An 18,328-nucleotide genomic window follows, 5' to 3' on the forward strand; every position below is an offset into this window, starting at 1 on the left:
ACCTCGCTCGAGGCCACCCCTTGGCACAAAGGACGAACAGCCCTGCCGCCCAACCGCTCGCCATACGAAGGCATTAAAGGCCAGCCACTCCGCCACGGCGCCCAGGACAGGCGGCGTTAGGCCGCCACTCCCACAGTCGATGTGACCGGGGTCCCATCCGCTGACTTCGGTCACCTCTCCGCCATCCCGGATGCTGTAGCAGCACAGTGGGACCTGCGACGCGGGACAAGACAGGCCCGGCACTGCTCCCGTTACTTTTCTGCCTACACCGACCATCCGGATCCGCCTCCCACTAGGGAAGGGGTCCGGCGATGTCACGTGTCCATCCAAGAGGGGCGCTCAGCACGCACGGACGGAGCCCCGGTCCTCCCCCCTTTGAGGAGTCCGGGACCTCCACGCGTCCCCCGGACCTCCTAGTGTGCACGCCCGCACTCCGACCAGGGGGCCCGGGGCCGCCGCGCGTCCCGCTGCCGCTACCGCTGGTGCATGCCGGACCCTGGCCCGCAGGGCCCACTGAACACCACCGCGCCATATATAGAAGACCATACACCAGCAACGACCACACCGCCTGCAGGGGCTGGCAGGACGACCGGCGCGATCTTCGCAAGACCAAGGACGATATCCAGGACGACTGCGACGCACGCCGCCTTCCCACAATGTACTTCCTACAGTGTCCGACCACTGTACCCCCGCGATTCAGGGGAAAACGACGACTTCCACGCCCCCACTCATGTGCACCGCCCCTCTTTGTAACTATAAAAGGAGGAGGCGGGCTTCCTTTAGCCGAGGGCTCTGGTTTTTCGCTCGCTCTAAGGACGCTCAGACGCCTCCCGACGTGATCCGTCATCACTTACGCTCCGGCATTCCTATTCGCCACGTTCAACCCCTCTTCTAGCAGAGACTTGGGAGCTTCCCTCCCTCTCTCGCCTCGCTTGTATCCCCTACTACAAGCACTCCGGGTGCAAGATAATACAGTGCCCTCGCACACCCCCTTTGCTGGACGTACGGCCCCGCGGCCGGAACCAGGATAAACCGTGCGTTACTTTGTTGCCTCTTGCATCATCATATGGGACGAGGAAACACGCAGCATTTACTCGTTGGGATCCGGGCCCCCGGGTTGGGACACCGACAATTGGCGCGCCGGGTAGGGGAGACTGCGTGACATTTTCTCTCTTTTTCCCATTTGATCTCCAGGGATGGCGAGCAGATCCAACCCATACCCTATGGGTGTTTCGAATCCGCTCCCGGCGGGACATAGGATCCGGTTCGGGAGTCTCGAGTTTAGAGCAACCGGCAACGGTTACCTCATGCAGCTCCTCTCGTCCGGACGCAACCCCGTCACCCCGACTTCACCAGCCCGGCGCAACAGTCGCTCGGGCCAACGTTCGCGACAGGCACAGGCGGAGCGGCGTCGCACGGCACGCCACAACTCCCCCACGTGGGTCGAGGCTGGCATGTCGCGACTCAGCATCATGACTAGCGGGGCCACCGCTTCGTCATCACGTGCCTCGGCGTCTTCTGTGCTGGCATCGTCACCTACTGCAGCACTAGTGCCTCCCAGGGGGGCTCGACTTCGGCGTCGCCCTTCCCCTTCGGGATGCGCAACGCTGCCGCCCACGCCTCGTCAACCAGCGCTAACTTCATCGAGCATGAGGATCTGCCGGGTCATCATCTTCTATCGATCCGCAGCCTCATCGCGTCGACTCCTGACGAATCCTACCCCGAGATGGCGAGCTCAATCACCGACGACGTCAACTTCTTCATGAACAACTTCACGGCCGAGGAGGCCGAGGACTACTCCGGGGTTCGCGACCCCGACGCTCTTCGCTCGTTCCAGCTGGCGACGGCTTACTGCCTCACCTGCTCCGAAGACTCTAGCGAGGGAGATTTCGATCCTTCCCGGGAGTGCTTCATGGCGGACCTTGCGGATGAGCAAAACGACAACGCCCCGAGCAACGACCGGTGGTCCCACCTGCAGCCCCTTCCTCGTCAAGCTCGGCCGCGCGACAAGCTTAGCTGGCGCAGCTCAATGAGCTTCAAGCCAAGCTCGACGAGCAGCGTCAACAAACCCAGGAGCTGCGCACCGTACTCGAGCAGCAGCGTACCGCGCGTGGTGCACACGCCCAGGCGGCGGGACGTGTTGCCCGGGAGAGCATCCTGGCCGACGACAACGTCGACAAATCTCCGGAACTGAAGACGGCCGGCGAAAAACTCGTCGCTGCGGCCTATCTACTCCAAGCCATGCCCGAGCCATCGACGCCTTCGGGTCGCAACCTGCGCCGCGAGGCACAGGAGCTCATCGAGCAAGCTGCCGTGCAGCAGGCCGAGAGTTCTGCGTCTCGTATGCGCTCGAAAGCCCCGGAGCAGCCTGGTGGGACTGCGCATCAGGACCGCGAGGTATCTGTGCACACACCACCAGCAGGGAAGGGCAAGGCAGCCGTAGCGCCCGGCGCGAAGGCACCCTCGGTGCACGAGCGCATCGGGAGAGTTCCCGTAAGGGAGCGAATCCGTGACATGCGCGGGCATGCCGGCGACGGCGACGCCCGCTGCATCATCGACGGCAAGAGGTACACCCTCGACGGGGTGGACGCTTCGACCCCGAGCACGACAGGGGTGAGTCCCCGAAGCCCCCGGGCACCCGGGTGTTTAGCCGGGAGATCCGAACTGCATCTTTTCCCCCGCGCTTTCAACAACCCAACACCCTCATCAAATACTCGGGCGAGACTGATCCTGCAGTCTAGCTCAACGACTACCACCTAGCATGCCAGCTAGGCGGTGCGACGGAGGACACGGTCATCATGCGCAACCTTCCTCTTCATCTTGCTGACGCCACACGAACGTGACTCGAGCACCTGCCTGCGGATCAGATCCACAACTGGGCCGACTTGGTCCATATCTTCGTGGGCAATTTCTAGGGCAGGTACGTGGGCCCTGGGAACTCCTGGGACCTCAAAGGGTGTCGCCAGAAGCCCCGCGAGTCCCTGCGTGTCTACGTGCGACGCTTCTCCAATCTGTGCACCGAGCTCCCCAGCGTCACCCACGTCGAGGTCATCAACGCTTTCCTCGAACACCACCACGCAGTATATAGAAGACCATACACCAGCAACGACTACGCCGCCTGCAGGGGCTGGCAGGACGACCGGCACGATCTTCGCAGGACCAAGGACGATATCCAGGACGACTGCGACGCACGCTGCCTTCCCACAGTGTACTTCCTACAGTGTCCGACCACTGTACCCCCGCGATTCAGGGGAAAACGACGACTTCCACGCCCCCACTCATGTGCACCGCCCCTCCTTGTAACTATAAAAGGAGGAGGCGGGCTTCCTTTACCCGAGGGCTCTGGTTTTTCTCTCGCTCTAAGGACACTCAGACGCCTCCCGACGTGATCCGTCATCACTTACGCTCCGGCATTCCTATTCGCCATGTTCAACCCCTCTTCTAGCAGAAACTTGGGAGCTTCCCTCCCTCTCTCGCCTCGCTTGTATCCCCTACTACAAGCACTCTGGGTGCAAGATAATACAGTGCCCTCGCACACCCCCTTTGCTGGACGTACGGCTCCGCGGCCGAAACCAGGATAAACCGTGCGTTACTGTGTTGCCTCTTGCATCATCATCTGGGACGAGGAAACACGCGGCATTTACTCGTTGGGATCCGGACCCCCGGGTCGGGACACCGACAAGTAAGATATTCTGGGGCTAATAGTTCAGTCGCTGCAATGGGAACTCTAGGATATATTGCTCCAGGTATGTATATGGATCGTTATCACATCCTGCATTTGTATAAGGCGATCTGCTGCTTGTTTAGAAAAAAGCTAAGGCATTTGTATGTTATGGGACATGAATACTTTGACTTTAGATTGCACTAATTATTAGAGGATTTTATATATGTTTGTTTCAGAGTATGGTCAAACTGTTCGTGCATCAACCTGTGGGGATGTTTACAGTTTTGGAATAGTACTTCTGGAGATGCTAACAGGCAAAAGGCCAACCGACTCTATGTTTGGGGATGACCTCAGCATTGTTACCTTTGTGGAGAGGAACTTTCAAGATCAGATGCTTGTTAAGATTGATCCTCATCTCCAAGAAGAATGCAAGGGCTCTATACAAGCAATGCCAGAAGCAGAAAATGAGATCTGTCGATGCTTGCTATCACTCGTGCAAGTCGCTCTTTCTTGCACACGTCTGTTCCCAAGAGAACGAATGAACATGAGAGAAGTATCTATTAATTTGCATGCAATCAGGAGATCATATGTTGCAGCAATCAAGCAAGAGTAGCGCATGTTTCAATGGACTAATGTCCAGCATGCCATGGTGCATAACTCAGTATAGTACGTCTTTGGAGGCAACAAGCCTAATAAAGACAGTTGCAGAGAGCCAGAGACATACTCATACATGAATTTTCTCACCCTATGCATAGAGCAAAGAAAAGGTACTTCCCTAGGATCTCGGATTGGCTGCAATCCTTATTGTGATCTCTTTTCTGTTTTTTTTTTCCTCTTTTTTTCCTTCCCTCCTCCTCTGTTTAATTGTACCAAGCAAAGCAATGAAAGGTAAACCTACCCTTGCAATGTGCTAGAGATGCACACAAGAGAAGGAATTAACAGCTCCAAGCTCCACTCAGCAGCACCAAACAATTTGAAACCTCAGTCCTTTCTAAAGGAGTGGGATCTGAGTTAGGAGTGGGATCGGAGTTGCGAAACTCAAACAGAAAGCATGGATAGTAGTGAAGTCGAGTGCGTTTGGGAAAGTAGTAAATTGCACTGTACTCCAAAAGATTCAACCCCATACAAGGTAAAGGAGAGGGGGTATTTATACTCTCGACCTCCATTACATAATCCTGGAAATACCCCTACTTGCCCACAATATACAGGGAATATTTTAGGTCTTTGGACATTTCCGGAGGATTGGAGTATACAAGTTGGCTACTATTACAGAATCACGCTTCTCACGTGATGCCGAAGGTCATCACCACCTTCGACTCTTCAATATTCACGTGTTCCTCTCCCCACAGTGCTTCAAGAGGATTTTGCAGCTCTTCCGAAGGTTGGCGTCCGACTCCTTGGACTTGCGGTCATCTTTGGAGAACCTTTGGTGGTCGTAGAGTGAAGCCAGGTAGCGCACGGCCCTTGACGCCGGAGCTGAAGGTCACGAGGGACCTGGACTCGCCCCTCAAGGCCCGTGCTGGACCTTCGGCTACTCTTGTGTTTTGTCCTGAAACAAGAGGTTCAAGGCGGAAGCAAACAGCTGCAAGGGACACATTAGTGATCGAAGGTTGCTGTTACAGACTTTGGGGCAACCTGGGCTTCGCCTCCCATTTCCGGAGGTGGCAATCCCTAATATGGAGAAAGCAATATTACGTAAGTAAAAAACTGAATTCTAGGCTGACTGGTAAGACAGAAGCAACCATAGATGACACTATTTTCCAATTTGCAAAGAAGCTAACCGATTTTCCTACTGTCAAGGTATATTGGGAAAACAACCTATAACCATAGTTCTTCCTATTTCTGAAGTAACATTAGTACATTACACACATAAATAGCAGACCTCAAGTTCTTCATGAAAGTACACATAGATCAAGGTCCCTGAAAGTTCTAATTTCTCGCAAATAAGTCCCTAGAATCTTATTTTGGCCATATCTTCCTCGGTTTAACTCTGTTTTTATCGATTCTTACACTCACGCGATCCTTGTAATGCGTAAAACATCCTCATCACCTTATCTTGCTCTATTTATACTATTTGTTGTGCTGTTTCTTAATTTGTTATATGTTTTGCTTGCGTAATCGTGTAGACAACACAAATCAAGAGCAGCAGTTCGACAAAAATCAAGAGCAGCAGTTCGAGGAAGAGACACAATAGTTTGACAAGGAAGACAAGTGGACTTGTCCCCCTGCATAATCTATTTTGTCCCAATAATAGCATGATAATTTAATTTATGTTATTTCGGTATTGCATAGCTTGATGGGAATCCTATTAAGGACTTTACCTACTCTTTTTATCCAAAACCCTTGAAACACCAGGTTTTATCTCTTGTTGGGTAGACATGCTTTAGTTGCTTACTTTGGGATGGTGTAATTATGAACTTTTGAGAAATGTTAATCATGTTTCATAATGTTGTTATATCTTGGTTAATTTACAAAATCATGATGTTTTTCCGCCTAAGAAAACAATACAACCACAATTGTCACGTGGCTCTTATCTTAGCCGATTAATTAGGCATATGGTTAACTAATAGCCTTACCGAAAGGGCAAGGAGGGGGTCGGTGTTGGGGTATTGCCCGGTCCACTTGGGTAGTAGCGCGCCTTTGCTAAGATGCTAACCATTTGGGAGGGTTATGATCCACTCTGCCACTGAAACTCTAGCGGGCTATTAGTTTAATATGTCTCTTTGTAAAGGCTTCGTAGTGGATCCCTTGCCACTCACCTAAGGAAGTATTTAAGAGGCTAGCTACCTCGGGCAAATAGGGAGACACGAATTGTTGGTAAAGTATACAACCTCTGCAGAATAAAAATTGATATATCAATCGTGCTCATGGTTACGAGCGGCTTGGACCCTCACATGATAATCGAACTTAAAGAATAATTAATCTGTGGTACCTTAATTTTGGTATAATGTTGTATCCTTTATGCTTAAGTGGATTGGTATAAATTTATACCTAGTTAATAGTTACTTGCTAATAAAATATGACAAACTAAGAATTGAATGCTAATCGCTATAAACCCTAGTCTCTCTAGCCCTGCATTTTTTCTCTACTTGTTGAGTACTAACCATAAGTGTATTCACCCTTGCCTAAACTACTGTTCAGAAGAGAATGTGGAAGTGGAGCACTTCAGCAACTTCAAGGAGTTCTAGGTGTGCATTCACCAGTCAACTGCCTGTGGAGGAAGTCGCTGCTGCAGTACTCGTTTAGGATATTGGTAAAACGATTAAAGACCTTCGTGTCTATTTGTCAGAGTGTAATAAAATTATTTACTCTCTCTTACTTACATTTTGGACACTGTCTTTTGATATATACACTTATGACGTCTATTATATGTGTGTAAACTTGATCCTGACGCACATATGAGATGCATTCGATTTTTGTCTGTAAAATTGGATGCGATATTAATGAAATATATGTTCTTGTAAATGTGTGCATGTGTTCCCTTGTGTGCAAATTTATTATTTTCTCATCTTCATTTTGTTTTCACGAACAGCCGGATCCGCGTGTGGTGGCTTCCAGCGCCGGCGGCTCCTCTGGAGCCGAACTCGGGCACGGATCCGCTCCGGGCTCGAGCGGACCGGGCGCTGGCGGGCCTCCATGGCGCCGAGCTCTCGGAGCTCCCTGTCGGAGCTGCTGTTGCGCGAGCAAGACGACGATGGGCGGAGCTCTGGCAGCGGCTAAGCTCTGCCACGGCGTGCGGGATCTCCAGCCGGCCTCCCTCCTCTCTCTCTCTCCAACGCAGCGGCAGGTTGTTGGGGATGGCACGCGGAAGCCGTGGGTGCGCGGGCCCCGCTCCACGCGTGCTGGATAGAGGTTGAACATCATCACACTATAGATTTGGAGGAACCGCTCCCTTCCGCTACTGTAGTGTGAGCTTTAGAGGAGACTGGTGCAGCACATTTTCCCTCTGTATCGGTGATGGAGGGATGGATAGAGTATCCGGATAGCCTTAGTCATCCATGGCTCGCAATCCTGCAGGCTGCATAGCCGCCCATAGCCGTCCATGGCTCGACCTCCCCGCCGGCGCCACCCCCTGCCGGGGACGTCTATACATAACGCGCGAGATTGGCTGCCGTGACGTCGCAAAGGCAGCTGGCCTGCCTCTAGTACTTCGATCCATGTCGAGAGAGAAAAGTCAGTGCACGATCCAGGTAATAATGAGGAAACGAAAAAGTAAACGGATCATTATTAGTGTGCAATATACATTAAAAATAATAAAATATTTCAAAACAAATAAAATTGTTCTGAAACAAATAAAAATGTTCTATAAAAATATAACATACTAATTTAGAAAACAAAACAAAATGTTCCAGAAACAAGACAAAATGTTCTGTCCGAAATAAATGTTCTGGAATAAATAGAAAACTCTATACAATGATGTAATAGAAAAGGAGCCTGGAGGACCTGGTTGCCGGTGATTGCACCGAGCACTTGGTTTAACGGAGTTCTAATCCGATTAAAAAAAAAGAGCCAAACAAATCGAATAGAAAAGTAGGCCTCGTGGGCCGAGCTTAGCCTGCGTCGCTGTACTATCTCGCTTCTGCGTCCTATTAGCGCGCGCGATGAATAGAATTACAATCGGACGGCGCCACAAGGGGGGCTTCTATTCACAGCACGCGCGAGCCACTGCTGTGATGTCGCAGAAAGGTCTACCAAAAATAAATAAAAGTGCTCTACTGGAAGAAAAACAATCAGATCAATTCTATCAAAAAATAAAAAATAGCCCAAGAACAAAACAAAATGTTTCCTAACAAGATAATTTTTATTAAAAAAATAAATTGTTCTCGAATAAATAAAAATGTTCCATAAAAATATAAAACAAATAAAAATGTTCCATAAAATATAGAGAACAAATACAAATGTCACATCAAAATAAATTGTTCTAAGAACAAGACAAAATGTTTCTGAAAAAAATTGTTTTAGAACAAATGAAAATGTTTTTAAAATAATACTGTCTAAATATAGTCAAGTGTGGTCTAGTTTTGAAGATTTCATTGTAAGAAACACAATGGTGCAATCAAAATTGAATTTGAATAATCAATTTGTGAAATAGAATATTTTTATGTTTGGGACCTCACACGGTAATCGAGATATGCAGGCGAAGGTTGTGAGCTGCGGCAAGGTTTCCGCATCGCCACCAGTGGCCCGACCGCCCCAGCCCCCCGCCGACACCCTGGCCCTTCCCCTCCCTCCCCGCCAGCCGCCCCGAGCCTCCCCCAACGGCGCCCTCTCTACCCTCCCCTCGGGCCGCGCCACGGCCCCTGGCCGCCAGCGGCCCTCCCTCTCGCCGTCCCCTCCCTCCCCACCGGCCGCTGGCCCTGCTGTCCTCATCCTCCGCGAAGGCTGGTGCTGCTGCACGTCCTGCTAGACACCAACGAGGGCGGCCCGGACGGAGGATGCGGCGGATGTCGTCGACAGCTTCCTCCGCGACGAGCTCTTCTCCCCTCCGATGCCGTGCCAAGGTAGTCGCCATATCGATCTTTGGAAATGCTTGTGCTGTGGCACTGGCCTCCTTAATTTTGACTTGTGGTGTGGTGTCTGCGCGGTGCAGACAGAGTGTAATAGGGCTGGAAAAAAAAAGCTCGTTAAGCTAGCTCGGTGGCTCGTTTCAAAATTGCTCCGATTACGTTTATTTTTTTTTAAATAAAGATTAATTGATTTGGAACAAAAGTCAATTTTGGCAGGCTCGGCTCGGCTCGGCTCGTTATGCTCGATTTGAAGTTGCATATCAAACAACGCGGGAGACTATAATAAATACAAATATATTGATTTCGAAGAAAGCTCGAAAAAAGTCGAGGCTCGGCTCGATTCTAGAGTGTAACAGCACAAACTCGTGGCTGTTTGGCCGAAATAGGCCCAGCTAAGAAAAATAATCTCATATTGCCTAGGCAAAAGGAACTAGACGAGCCTAAATAGGTGGTTTGAGAAAACTATTAATTTTAGTTGTAACATTTTTGCGTGAAGCGAGGATGCAAGTGCAAGAGAGTTAATTAGCTTGTGTAGTCCATTCAATGTGTAGAATGGATCTTAGCCGTTTTACCAAGTTATTAGAGTGAGCGGAGAGAAGGCACAGTCTGCAAGATCTTAGTGTAGGAAATAGGAATGTAAACGGATCGGATACGGACGGATATCACTAATATTGTATTTGTTTTCATATTTTGTATTGGACATGGATAGACTCAGATACATATACAAATATGGATTGCTTTAGTTACAAATAGATGTGTATCGAATACGGAGCGAATCGGATGCGGTTAATATCATATACGGATATTTCTTCAGATATCGAGTCAAGACAACATTTGCTCATATCACATGTGTTGTAACATTCGAACACCCTACGAGTCCAAATTTTAACTGGATTATGCTTAACAAAACAAATTAACAAACAGTTGCATGACATTTCTAACTTACTCTAACTCTGTTCGGCTGGCTTGTCAGCCAACCAGTCAGCATTACTTTTCTCTCACACTAAATCAGCACCAGCCACCAACCATCAGCAAGACAGCAGTACTTTTCTCTCACAATAAATCAGCACCAGCCACCAGCCATAGCCAGCCGAACAGAGTCAGATGAGAGAGATTCGATTATATGACATTCTAACTTGCAATATACCTTTCGTTGAGACAATCAATTCATGACATTATAATTTATCACATTGGTGATACTTAACAAGCACTCAAATCAATTCATCTGTTCAAGGAGACCAGATTCAAACTAAAATCGCGCTTGATTAACCGAATTAAAAAAAGATAACATACCATTTTGAGCACTCAATTACATGATATTGACATTCCAAATTATTACATGCATAAATATGTAGAAGAAATCAAATTGTTGCTAGAGTTTGAATTATTATAAGATATTGAGTTTTTTTAAAAAAGATGGAGCAAGTCTATTTTTTATTGTTGAATTGTTGCCAGAGTTCAAGATCAATTATCGAACTAAGAATAAATAAGATTCAGCTCCACTATAGTACCAATAGATAGATTGTATTTTTAGAAAAATTTTGGTACTAATTTTATATTTTTCAAATTAGAAATGAATTAGTTATGAATTTTTAGAGATTAAATTAGATTTTTTATTAATGTATATATTTAGCATAATACAACTATCCGAATTTAGTATCCGAATTGACTATCCGAATTATCTGATTGGATATCCGATATCCGTTGGATATTGGTCATATTATATCCAAATCCGATATCCGATTTAAATATCCGATATATGGAACAATACCCGGATATCCAAGAAAAACTATCTGAATTGATATATGCCTCTCTCGATCGGACGATCGGTCGAAAAATATCCGTACCATTTAAAATTCCTAGTAGAAAAATAGGCAAAAGAAAAAAAGTTCTTTTCCCCTTTCAATCTTTGCTTGGAGTATTATGAACATGTCATATTATGGAATATTTGTCTGTGGAATGGACTTGTATATATTCGTATTTTAATTTTTCATGATCATTTTATTTTTTATGTACGATGAAAACCATTTTATTTCTCTAAATAATGGTACAGTCAATCGAACTAAGGGTAAGAATGGCAATCCAGCCTCGAAACCTCTTCTAGAGCTAGAAACACCCCCCAGCCAAACACCCTGTCTAGACAGTTTCAATTTCATCTGAAGCATGCTTTAGCTGGAGTTTTGAAGCGGAGAGAAAAAAAAATTAGAGTTGGAACCATACCAAATAGGTCTAAAACTCCAAATCCCAAATGGAATTACCGGTAACCAATCACTTCTAAGAGTAGGGGCTAGTGATATGAGATCATTGTCCTATCGTTGCTGCAGCCGCAGGTTGGTCACGTACGGCATACTGCACGCCATCCTCCAGTACGCAGTACCGTAAAATTTTGCTGCCGCGGGGTCCGTTGTGGGCTACGCTAAATAAGCGGAAGCGACCGGTTACGCCAAACCCAGCGTGACCCAGGAAACGCTACGGGAGGGAGGGCGCCCGTCGACCCCAACCACCCGGGTTCCCCCGCGCCCTTCCGGCACCGTGGGTTCGTCGCGGTGGGGCGGCCTCCCCGCGCTCGGGCTCTCGTGCTGGCGGCGGCGCCGGCGGGTCGACCTCCCCTGCCTCGCGCCGTGGGGGGAGGTGGTCGGGAGAAGCCATCCGCGGAGGCGCCCGGAAGCCATCACTGCCGCGCCCGATCTGCCGCCGTCGGACCCGATCCGGTGCAGGGAAAACCGTATTTGGTGACGCGCAGACCTCTGCCGCCAAGCTCGAGGGAGGAGGTACCGCCGGCGCATCCCATGGCCGCGAGGAGCCGCCGCCGCCCCTGGAAGCCGTTGGCCGCCGCGAGATCTGGAGGCGCCCGCCCGGCCGCCGCCGCCATGAACCAGGAAGGGGGGAGAGAGAGAGAGAGAAGGGGATGGCCGGGAGGGGGGAGAGAGAGGGATGGCCGCGGCACCGCCTGCTCCTCCATGCTGCTGCGGCCCCACGGGCGGTCGACGGTGGTGGCCCCGCTCGCGGCCGTCGGGGGTAGGCCACGGCGCCCTGCCCCTTCGCCGCCGGCCGGAGTGCCGCTGCGGCGGCCGCGAGGAGCCCCACCACGCGCCGCCGCCTTGCGCGCTCGCCGCCGCTGTGCCGCGCGCCCGCCGCCGACGAGGGAGGAAGGGGGGCGCTGGCGAGGGAGGAAAGGGGGCGCGTCAAGCTCGATAGAGAGAATGGGAGGGAGGGGCGTCCGCGTGGGGTGGGGGAAGGATAAACAAAATCTGAGAAGTGGGCTCTGCTGTGGTAGTTGGTACAGAATAGAAGATATAAAGGATAACAGGTGCAGTAAAACTAAATACAGAGAAAAGAATCTCGACAACTAAATAAGAATATTTTTAAAAAAATGAAAATAGAATACCACAAGTGCGGATAGTTTGACCCATGCACCACCGAACTCCGTGCGACTACCGTGCCTCTGAGTCTGCGGCGTTTAGATCCTCCACAATGTTATTCTTTTTTTCAGGGACCAAAGTATTATTCTAGAGTGAAGTTAGAAAAGTAGAGAGTATACATGCACCACGCAGCATATTGAACGTAGTGATGCTAGCGTTTGAAAAATCGGGAGCAGTAAATGTTCTTGAACCGATGCTCAATTTTTATAAAATATATATTTTAGACTGCGCAGAGAGAGAATCTGAGAGAAGCAAAAAAAAAATGGAGGCCCTACAGTAACAGAGCAAATAGTTGTGGCATGGCCGTGGAAGACTGGAAGTGGAACAAGTGATGCCTGCATGTCGTGGGATTTCAAGCGCGATGCCGATTTTTCTCTGTGGGACCCAAATTTTTAGGCACCACTCCACACTTTATATCCGCGACTGCGAGGTGCCACTGCCGCGTGTTACTGCTGCAGCTGCCATCCGGCGCAAGACGATTGAGTTTAGATGGTATAATTCCCCTAAAAATCGCTCTGCTTTCCAATTTAGAGAAATTCGGCCTTGGTATGAATAATCTCAAAGGGACAATTCCCCCATCCCTCTGTAACATCGCTAAGCTCGCAGCAATGCCACTTTCAAATAATCAGAAGGAACCTTCCTGATGAGTTTGATTCATCGTCATACTTTCTCTGTTTTTATTTACATATAGTATTAGATTTATCCTAAGTCAAATTTAGTAAATTTTGACTAAATTTATAGAAAAAATAATAACATTTACAATATCAAATTTGTTTCATTGAATCCATCATGAAGTATACGTTGATAGTGCATATGTTGGCTAGTATAGTTGTTGCTATATTTTTTTATATATTTAGTTAAAATTAATCAAGTTTGACTTAGGACAAAACTAATACGATATGTAAATAAAAATGGAGGGAGTATCTGATTTGGTTGTCACTGGCTGCAACAATATCTGGTGAAATACCACACACCTTCAACAATCCAACTTCTTTGGAGAATGGAGATTCTATCGTTACATTCCAATAAGCTAGAGATATCATTAGCAACTAACATTAGTGTAACCCTCCCGAATCTGACAGGAATTTTCTTGGAAGACAGCACGTTTGAAGGTCACATCCTGGTTTCACTAGGCAGTGATTCAAGGCTAGTAAAGATAGATTTATCCGAAAACAGTTTTCACTAGCTGAGCTCTCAATTCCTTTGGAAAACTTTCTGGACTGTCTTTTCTAAACCTGGACACAAACAAGCTAGAAGCAAGTGATGTGGAGAGCTGGGGATTTATAGATGCACTAAGAGCATCTCCAAGAGTTCCCATCCCTCTTTCCCATCTTTGTTTTTTTTGGAAAAAGGAAAAAAAACTCTCTCCAATAGTTCTCTATTCTACTTCCTCATCTTTTAACAATTGGTATATTGCCCATCCTTGTGTGTAAAAATACGCACTGCTCTGTGACTTCCGATTGGGCTTCTCACGGGTGATTTTTCGTCGCCGCCTCTTCTCCCGCCCTTGTTCGCGCCGCGCGAGAACTCCTTGGCGCCGTCACGCCATCGCCGACGAGGAAAACAGGCCGCCGCTGGCACAGGTAACCATGGATCCCATTCATCTTCTAGGGCTTTGTTTAGTTCTACGAAAAGTTTCCAAAATTTTTCACTGACACACATCACATCGAATATTACGATACATGCATGGAGTATTAAATGTAGTTAAAAAATATAATTAATTACACAGTTGGTTGTCAATGACGAGACGAATCTTTTGAGACTAATTACTCTATGGTTGGACAATAGTTACCAAATAAAATCGAAACGTACTACAACAACTTTTTCACGAACTTTTTCCGAACTAAACACACCCTAGGTGGAGTCATGCATGCTGCTATGCCGCGCCGCCAGGGATGCGCCTGCTCCCCTCTGCTGCCCTGCAATTCGAGCCGCTCGCAAGATGAAATAATCGTCATCATCATGGGAAGACGAAGAATCCAATTCTCTTTGCAAAGGCTGTGTTTAGATTAGGGAAAAGTTGGGAGAAAAAGTCACATCAGTAACTGTAGCATATTGTAGCACTTTTTGTTTGTTTATGGTAAATATTGTCCTACCATGACCTAACTAGGCTCAAAAGATTCGTCTCGCAACGTACATCAAAACTATGCAATTAGTTTTTTTATTTAACTACATTTAGTATTCCATGTATGGGTCATTTGTTATATTTAATGTTTCGATGTGATAGGGGATGTGATGAAAAATTTGAAAAATTTGGAAATTTTATGGGAATTAAACACACCCAAAAGTGTTTTTCTAGCAGCCATTTATGGAGGCCGGCAGGTGGTGGATCAGAGAGGAACACGCCAATCAAGGAGTGCCGATCAGAGAGGAGAGAGGGAGGCCAATTAGGGCACCCGCAACAGTCCTAGCCAGTGCTAGCCATGTCGCCGGCTCAAACAAGCTCGGCACAGTGCCGGTGGGGGCGTAGGCGAGCGTGCTGAGGGAGGAGACGGCATCGGGAACTGTGCGCGCTAGCGCCGAGAGAGTCACTGGCTCGGCACTGTACGCCACCGTTCATCGATTAAAAAACCAAATCGCCCACTACTGTGGACGCCCTTAGGGAGGGGTGCCGATCAGAGGGGGACGGCTGCAGGAGGTGTCGCCAGTATGGCTGGGCAAAATACCCGAAACCCAAAGCTCGAACCCGAAAAACCCGAATCCGAACCCGAAAAACCCGAATCCAAATTCGGGTTCTAACCCACGGTACCCGAAATTATTACGGGTAGTTCGGGTATTGGGCCACGGTACCCGAATTACCCGAACTACCCGAAATATAGCCCAGCCCATATATGTTTACTCATTGCACATTTTTGTACTTGCATCCCAGAGCCCAGGCAGCCCACGAAACCAACCCTAACCCCAGTCGCGCCGCACAGAGGCGCCCACCCCACCCCAAACCCCAGTCGCGCCGCCACTACCCTGTCGCCTGTCGGCTTCCCCGTCGTGTCGCGAGACGAGTCGCCCACCCCACCAGCGCCCCTCGCCCAACTCCGCCGCCTGCCGGGTGCCGGCCGCCACTGCGCCTGCGCGAAGGTGCAGCCGGTGCAAGACTGCAGGCCGTGCAGCGGTGCAGGCCCCCTCACCGGCTCCCCCCGAGGCGCCGCGGCGAGGCCCCTTCTTCGGTTCTTCCCGTCCCCGACATCGCTGAGAGCCTGAGACCAGAAGACCTCGAGTCCTCGACCTCGACTGCAGGCCAGCAAGGCGCTCCTTACCCCCGGCGGCTCCGGCTTCCTGAATCCTGAAGACCTCGAGTCCTCGACCGAAGAACGGCTTCCTGAATCCTGAATCTTGCAACGTATGTCATTCATTCCTCTTCTACTTGTTCATGGTAGTATAGATCTAGTGGCTAGTATGGTCTATTTGATCTAGTAGCATCGCTTCCACAGTTACACTCTTGTCTAAATGCCATTTTTCTGTTTGAATTAGTAGAACATCCAGTGCCCGGCGGCGCTGCAATCACGGGTGAGGGAAGACAAGTAAAGAACGGCAGCACAGACGGAGGAATCTTGCAACGTATGTCCAAGAACTCAGCTTCTCATTCCTCTTCTATTTGTTCATGTTAGTACAGATCTAGTATGGTCTATTTGATCTAGTAGCATTGCTTTCATTCCACGGTTCTACTCTTATTTGAATGCCATTTTTTCATTGTTCGTCTGTTCCCAAAGATGTTACTTATGTCCAGACAAGCAATAACTTGAATTTCCTGTGAGGGACCAAGCATGTAGACATGAGTGTTAGTTGTCATTCATGACAGGGAGGTTTGTCAAAAGAATTTTATCCAACTTGGATATCAAAGGCATATATCTGATGAAAATGACACTAGAATCTAAGAAAGACCAATGCATTACTTAATTTCATGATACAATATAATGACTTAGATGCAAGCAATTATTGATTCCAACTAGTTCTCTATTCTCGAAAATACTATTACAGACAGGATGCACATTGACCAGCATACCTGGTTCAGTGAATTTTTCGCATTTTCATACTCAGCTGTCACAAAGACAAAGACCTGTATCAAGAAAGCAGCTCAGTTACAGAGCTGCCTATAGGGTATAGTACAAGAATGGACCAATAATCAATAAACATGTTGACATTCAGTAGTTCAATGGTGACCATCCATACAACAGAACTGCAGTGTCTTGATGAACTCACTGAAATCAGTGCTCTTTGTCTTTCAGATGCCTGAAACTGAAGATAACATTGAGATTGAGACACAATCAATGAACACCGAGACTCTGCATGACAATTCAATTGTGCCAATGGAGATTCAAGATTCACAACCATCAGAGTTGAATGGACAAGCTGCTAATCAGGAGGTTATTGATCTAGAGAATGACACAGGGAAAGAGAAGGAAAGGAAGCAAATGGCACCAAGGTCAAATGTTTGGAATCATTTCAACAAGATCAAGGATGACAAGGGTTTTCTCAAGTCTGCACAATGCAAATATTGCTCTCGCCCAATGAAGGCTGAATCAAAGGGACACGGTACATCTTCGTTGTCTCGACACTTGCAAAGTTGCCCAAGAAATCCTAACAAGTTCGAGAATGACCGAAAACAAGGCACATTGCAAGGGGAAGGTGTTACCACATGGAGGTTCGATCAAGATGCACTTAGAGCGGCTTTTGCTGAGATGGTTGTAGAAGATGAGCAGCCTTTTTCTATGGGTGAGAGGTCAGGCTTTAGGAAATTTATGAGCAAAGCCTGCCCACGTTTCCAATTACCATCTAGAAGAACCTGCACTAGGGATACTGTACATCTTTACTTTCAAGAAAGAGCCAAGCTGAAGAAATTTTTTAAAGATTCTTGTCAGCGAATTTGCTTAACAACGGATGGTTGGACTTCTCAGCAGCAAGATAGCTATATGACTGTCACTGCAAGCTTTATTGATGATAATTGGCAGCTGCATAAGAAAGTGATCAGTTTTTTCAAGGTAAAAGGACATAAGGGAGAGGATATTGGGAAAAACTTGCTTAGATGCTTGACTGAATGGGGTTTGGACAAAGTAATGACTGTCACTGTTGATAATGCTAGTGCTAATGACAATGGTATGGCTGTATTGAGGAGACAGCTGCAGGGAACCAACATAGCTGGTGGCAAGTATTTGCACATGAGGTGTGCTGCACACATCATTAACCTCATTGTGCAAGATGGATTGAAAGAAGTTGACCTCTCTGTGAAGCGTGTCAGGGCTGCTATTAGATGGGTTAAGAATGGGACTTCAAGATTGGTAAAGTTTAAGGAAATTGCTGAGGAAGAGAAGGTGGAGAGCAAGGCATTTCTCAAGCTTGATGTCCCAACTAGATGGAACTACACATACCTTATGCTGAAATCTGCAATTGCTTATGAGAAGGTGTTTACAAGGCTTGCTGAAGATGACTACACTTATGTTATTGACCTATCTGAAGAGAGAGAAGGCCCTGGTCACCCTGATGAAACTGACTGGGATAGGGCCAAGAAAATAGCAGACTTTCTAGAGCATTTTCATGATCTTACTGTCCGTGTCTCCTCGAGTCTCCATGTCACCTCTAATACATTCTTTCAAGAAATTGGGGAAGTGCATTTGCTGATTCAATCTTGGATGAATAGTACAAATTATCTGCAAGTATCAATGGGCAAGAGAATGAAAGATAAATTTGATAAGTATTGGGGAGTTTGGCACACCAACAAAGAGCAGGAGCAAGAGACTGAG

At 48.0% G+C, this 18,328-nt stretch overlaps 1 protein-coding gene across 1 annotated transcript; it reads left to right on the forward strand.

Annotated features, from left to right (window-relative positions):
• The first annotated feature begins 3,692 nt into the window (after positions 1-3,692).
• LOC120708652 (receptor kinase-like protein Xa21) lies at positions 3,693-4,605 on the forward strand. The gene is made up of 2 exons (XM_039994029.1): positions 3,693-3,746; positions 3,901-4,605. The coding sequence occupies exons 1-2, from the start codon at positions 3,719-3,721 to the stop codon at positions 4,275-4,277; spliced, it is 405 nt and encodes a 134-aa protein (XP_039849963.1). The 5' UTR covers positions 3,693-3,718; the 3' UTR covers positions 4,278-4,605.
• The last annotated feature ends 13,723 nt before the right edge of the window (positions 4,606-18,328 follow it).

Source organism: Panicum virgatum, chromosome 1K (assembly GCF_016808335.1).
Source record: "Panicum virgatum strain AP13 chromosome 1K, P.virgatum_v5, whole genome shotgun sequence".
Lineage (NCBI taxonomy): Eukaryota > Viridiplantae > Streptophyta > Magnoliopsida > Poales > Poaceae > Panicum > Panicum virgatum.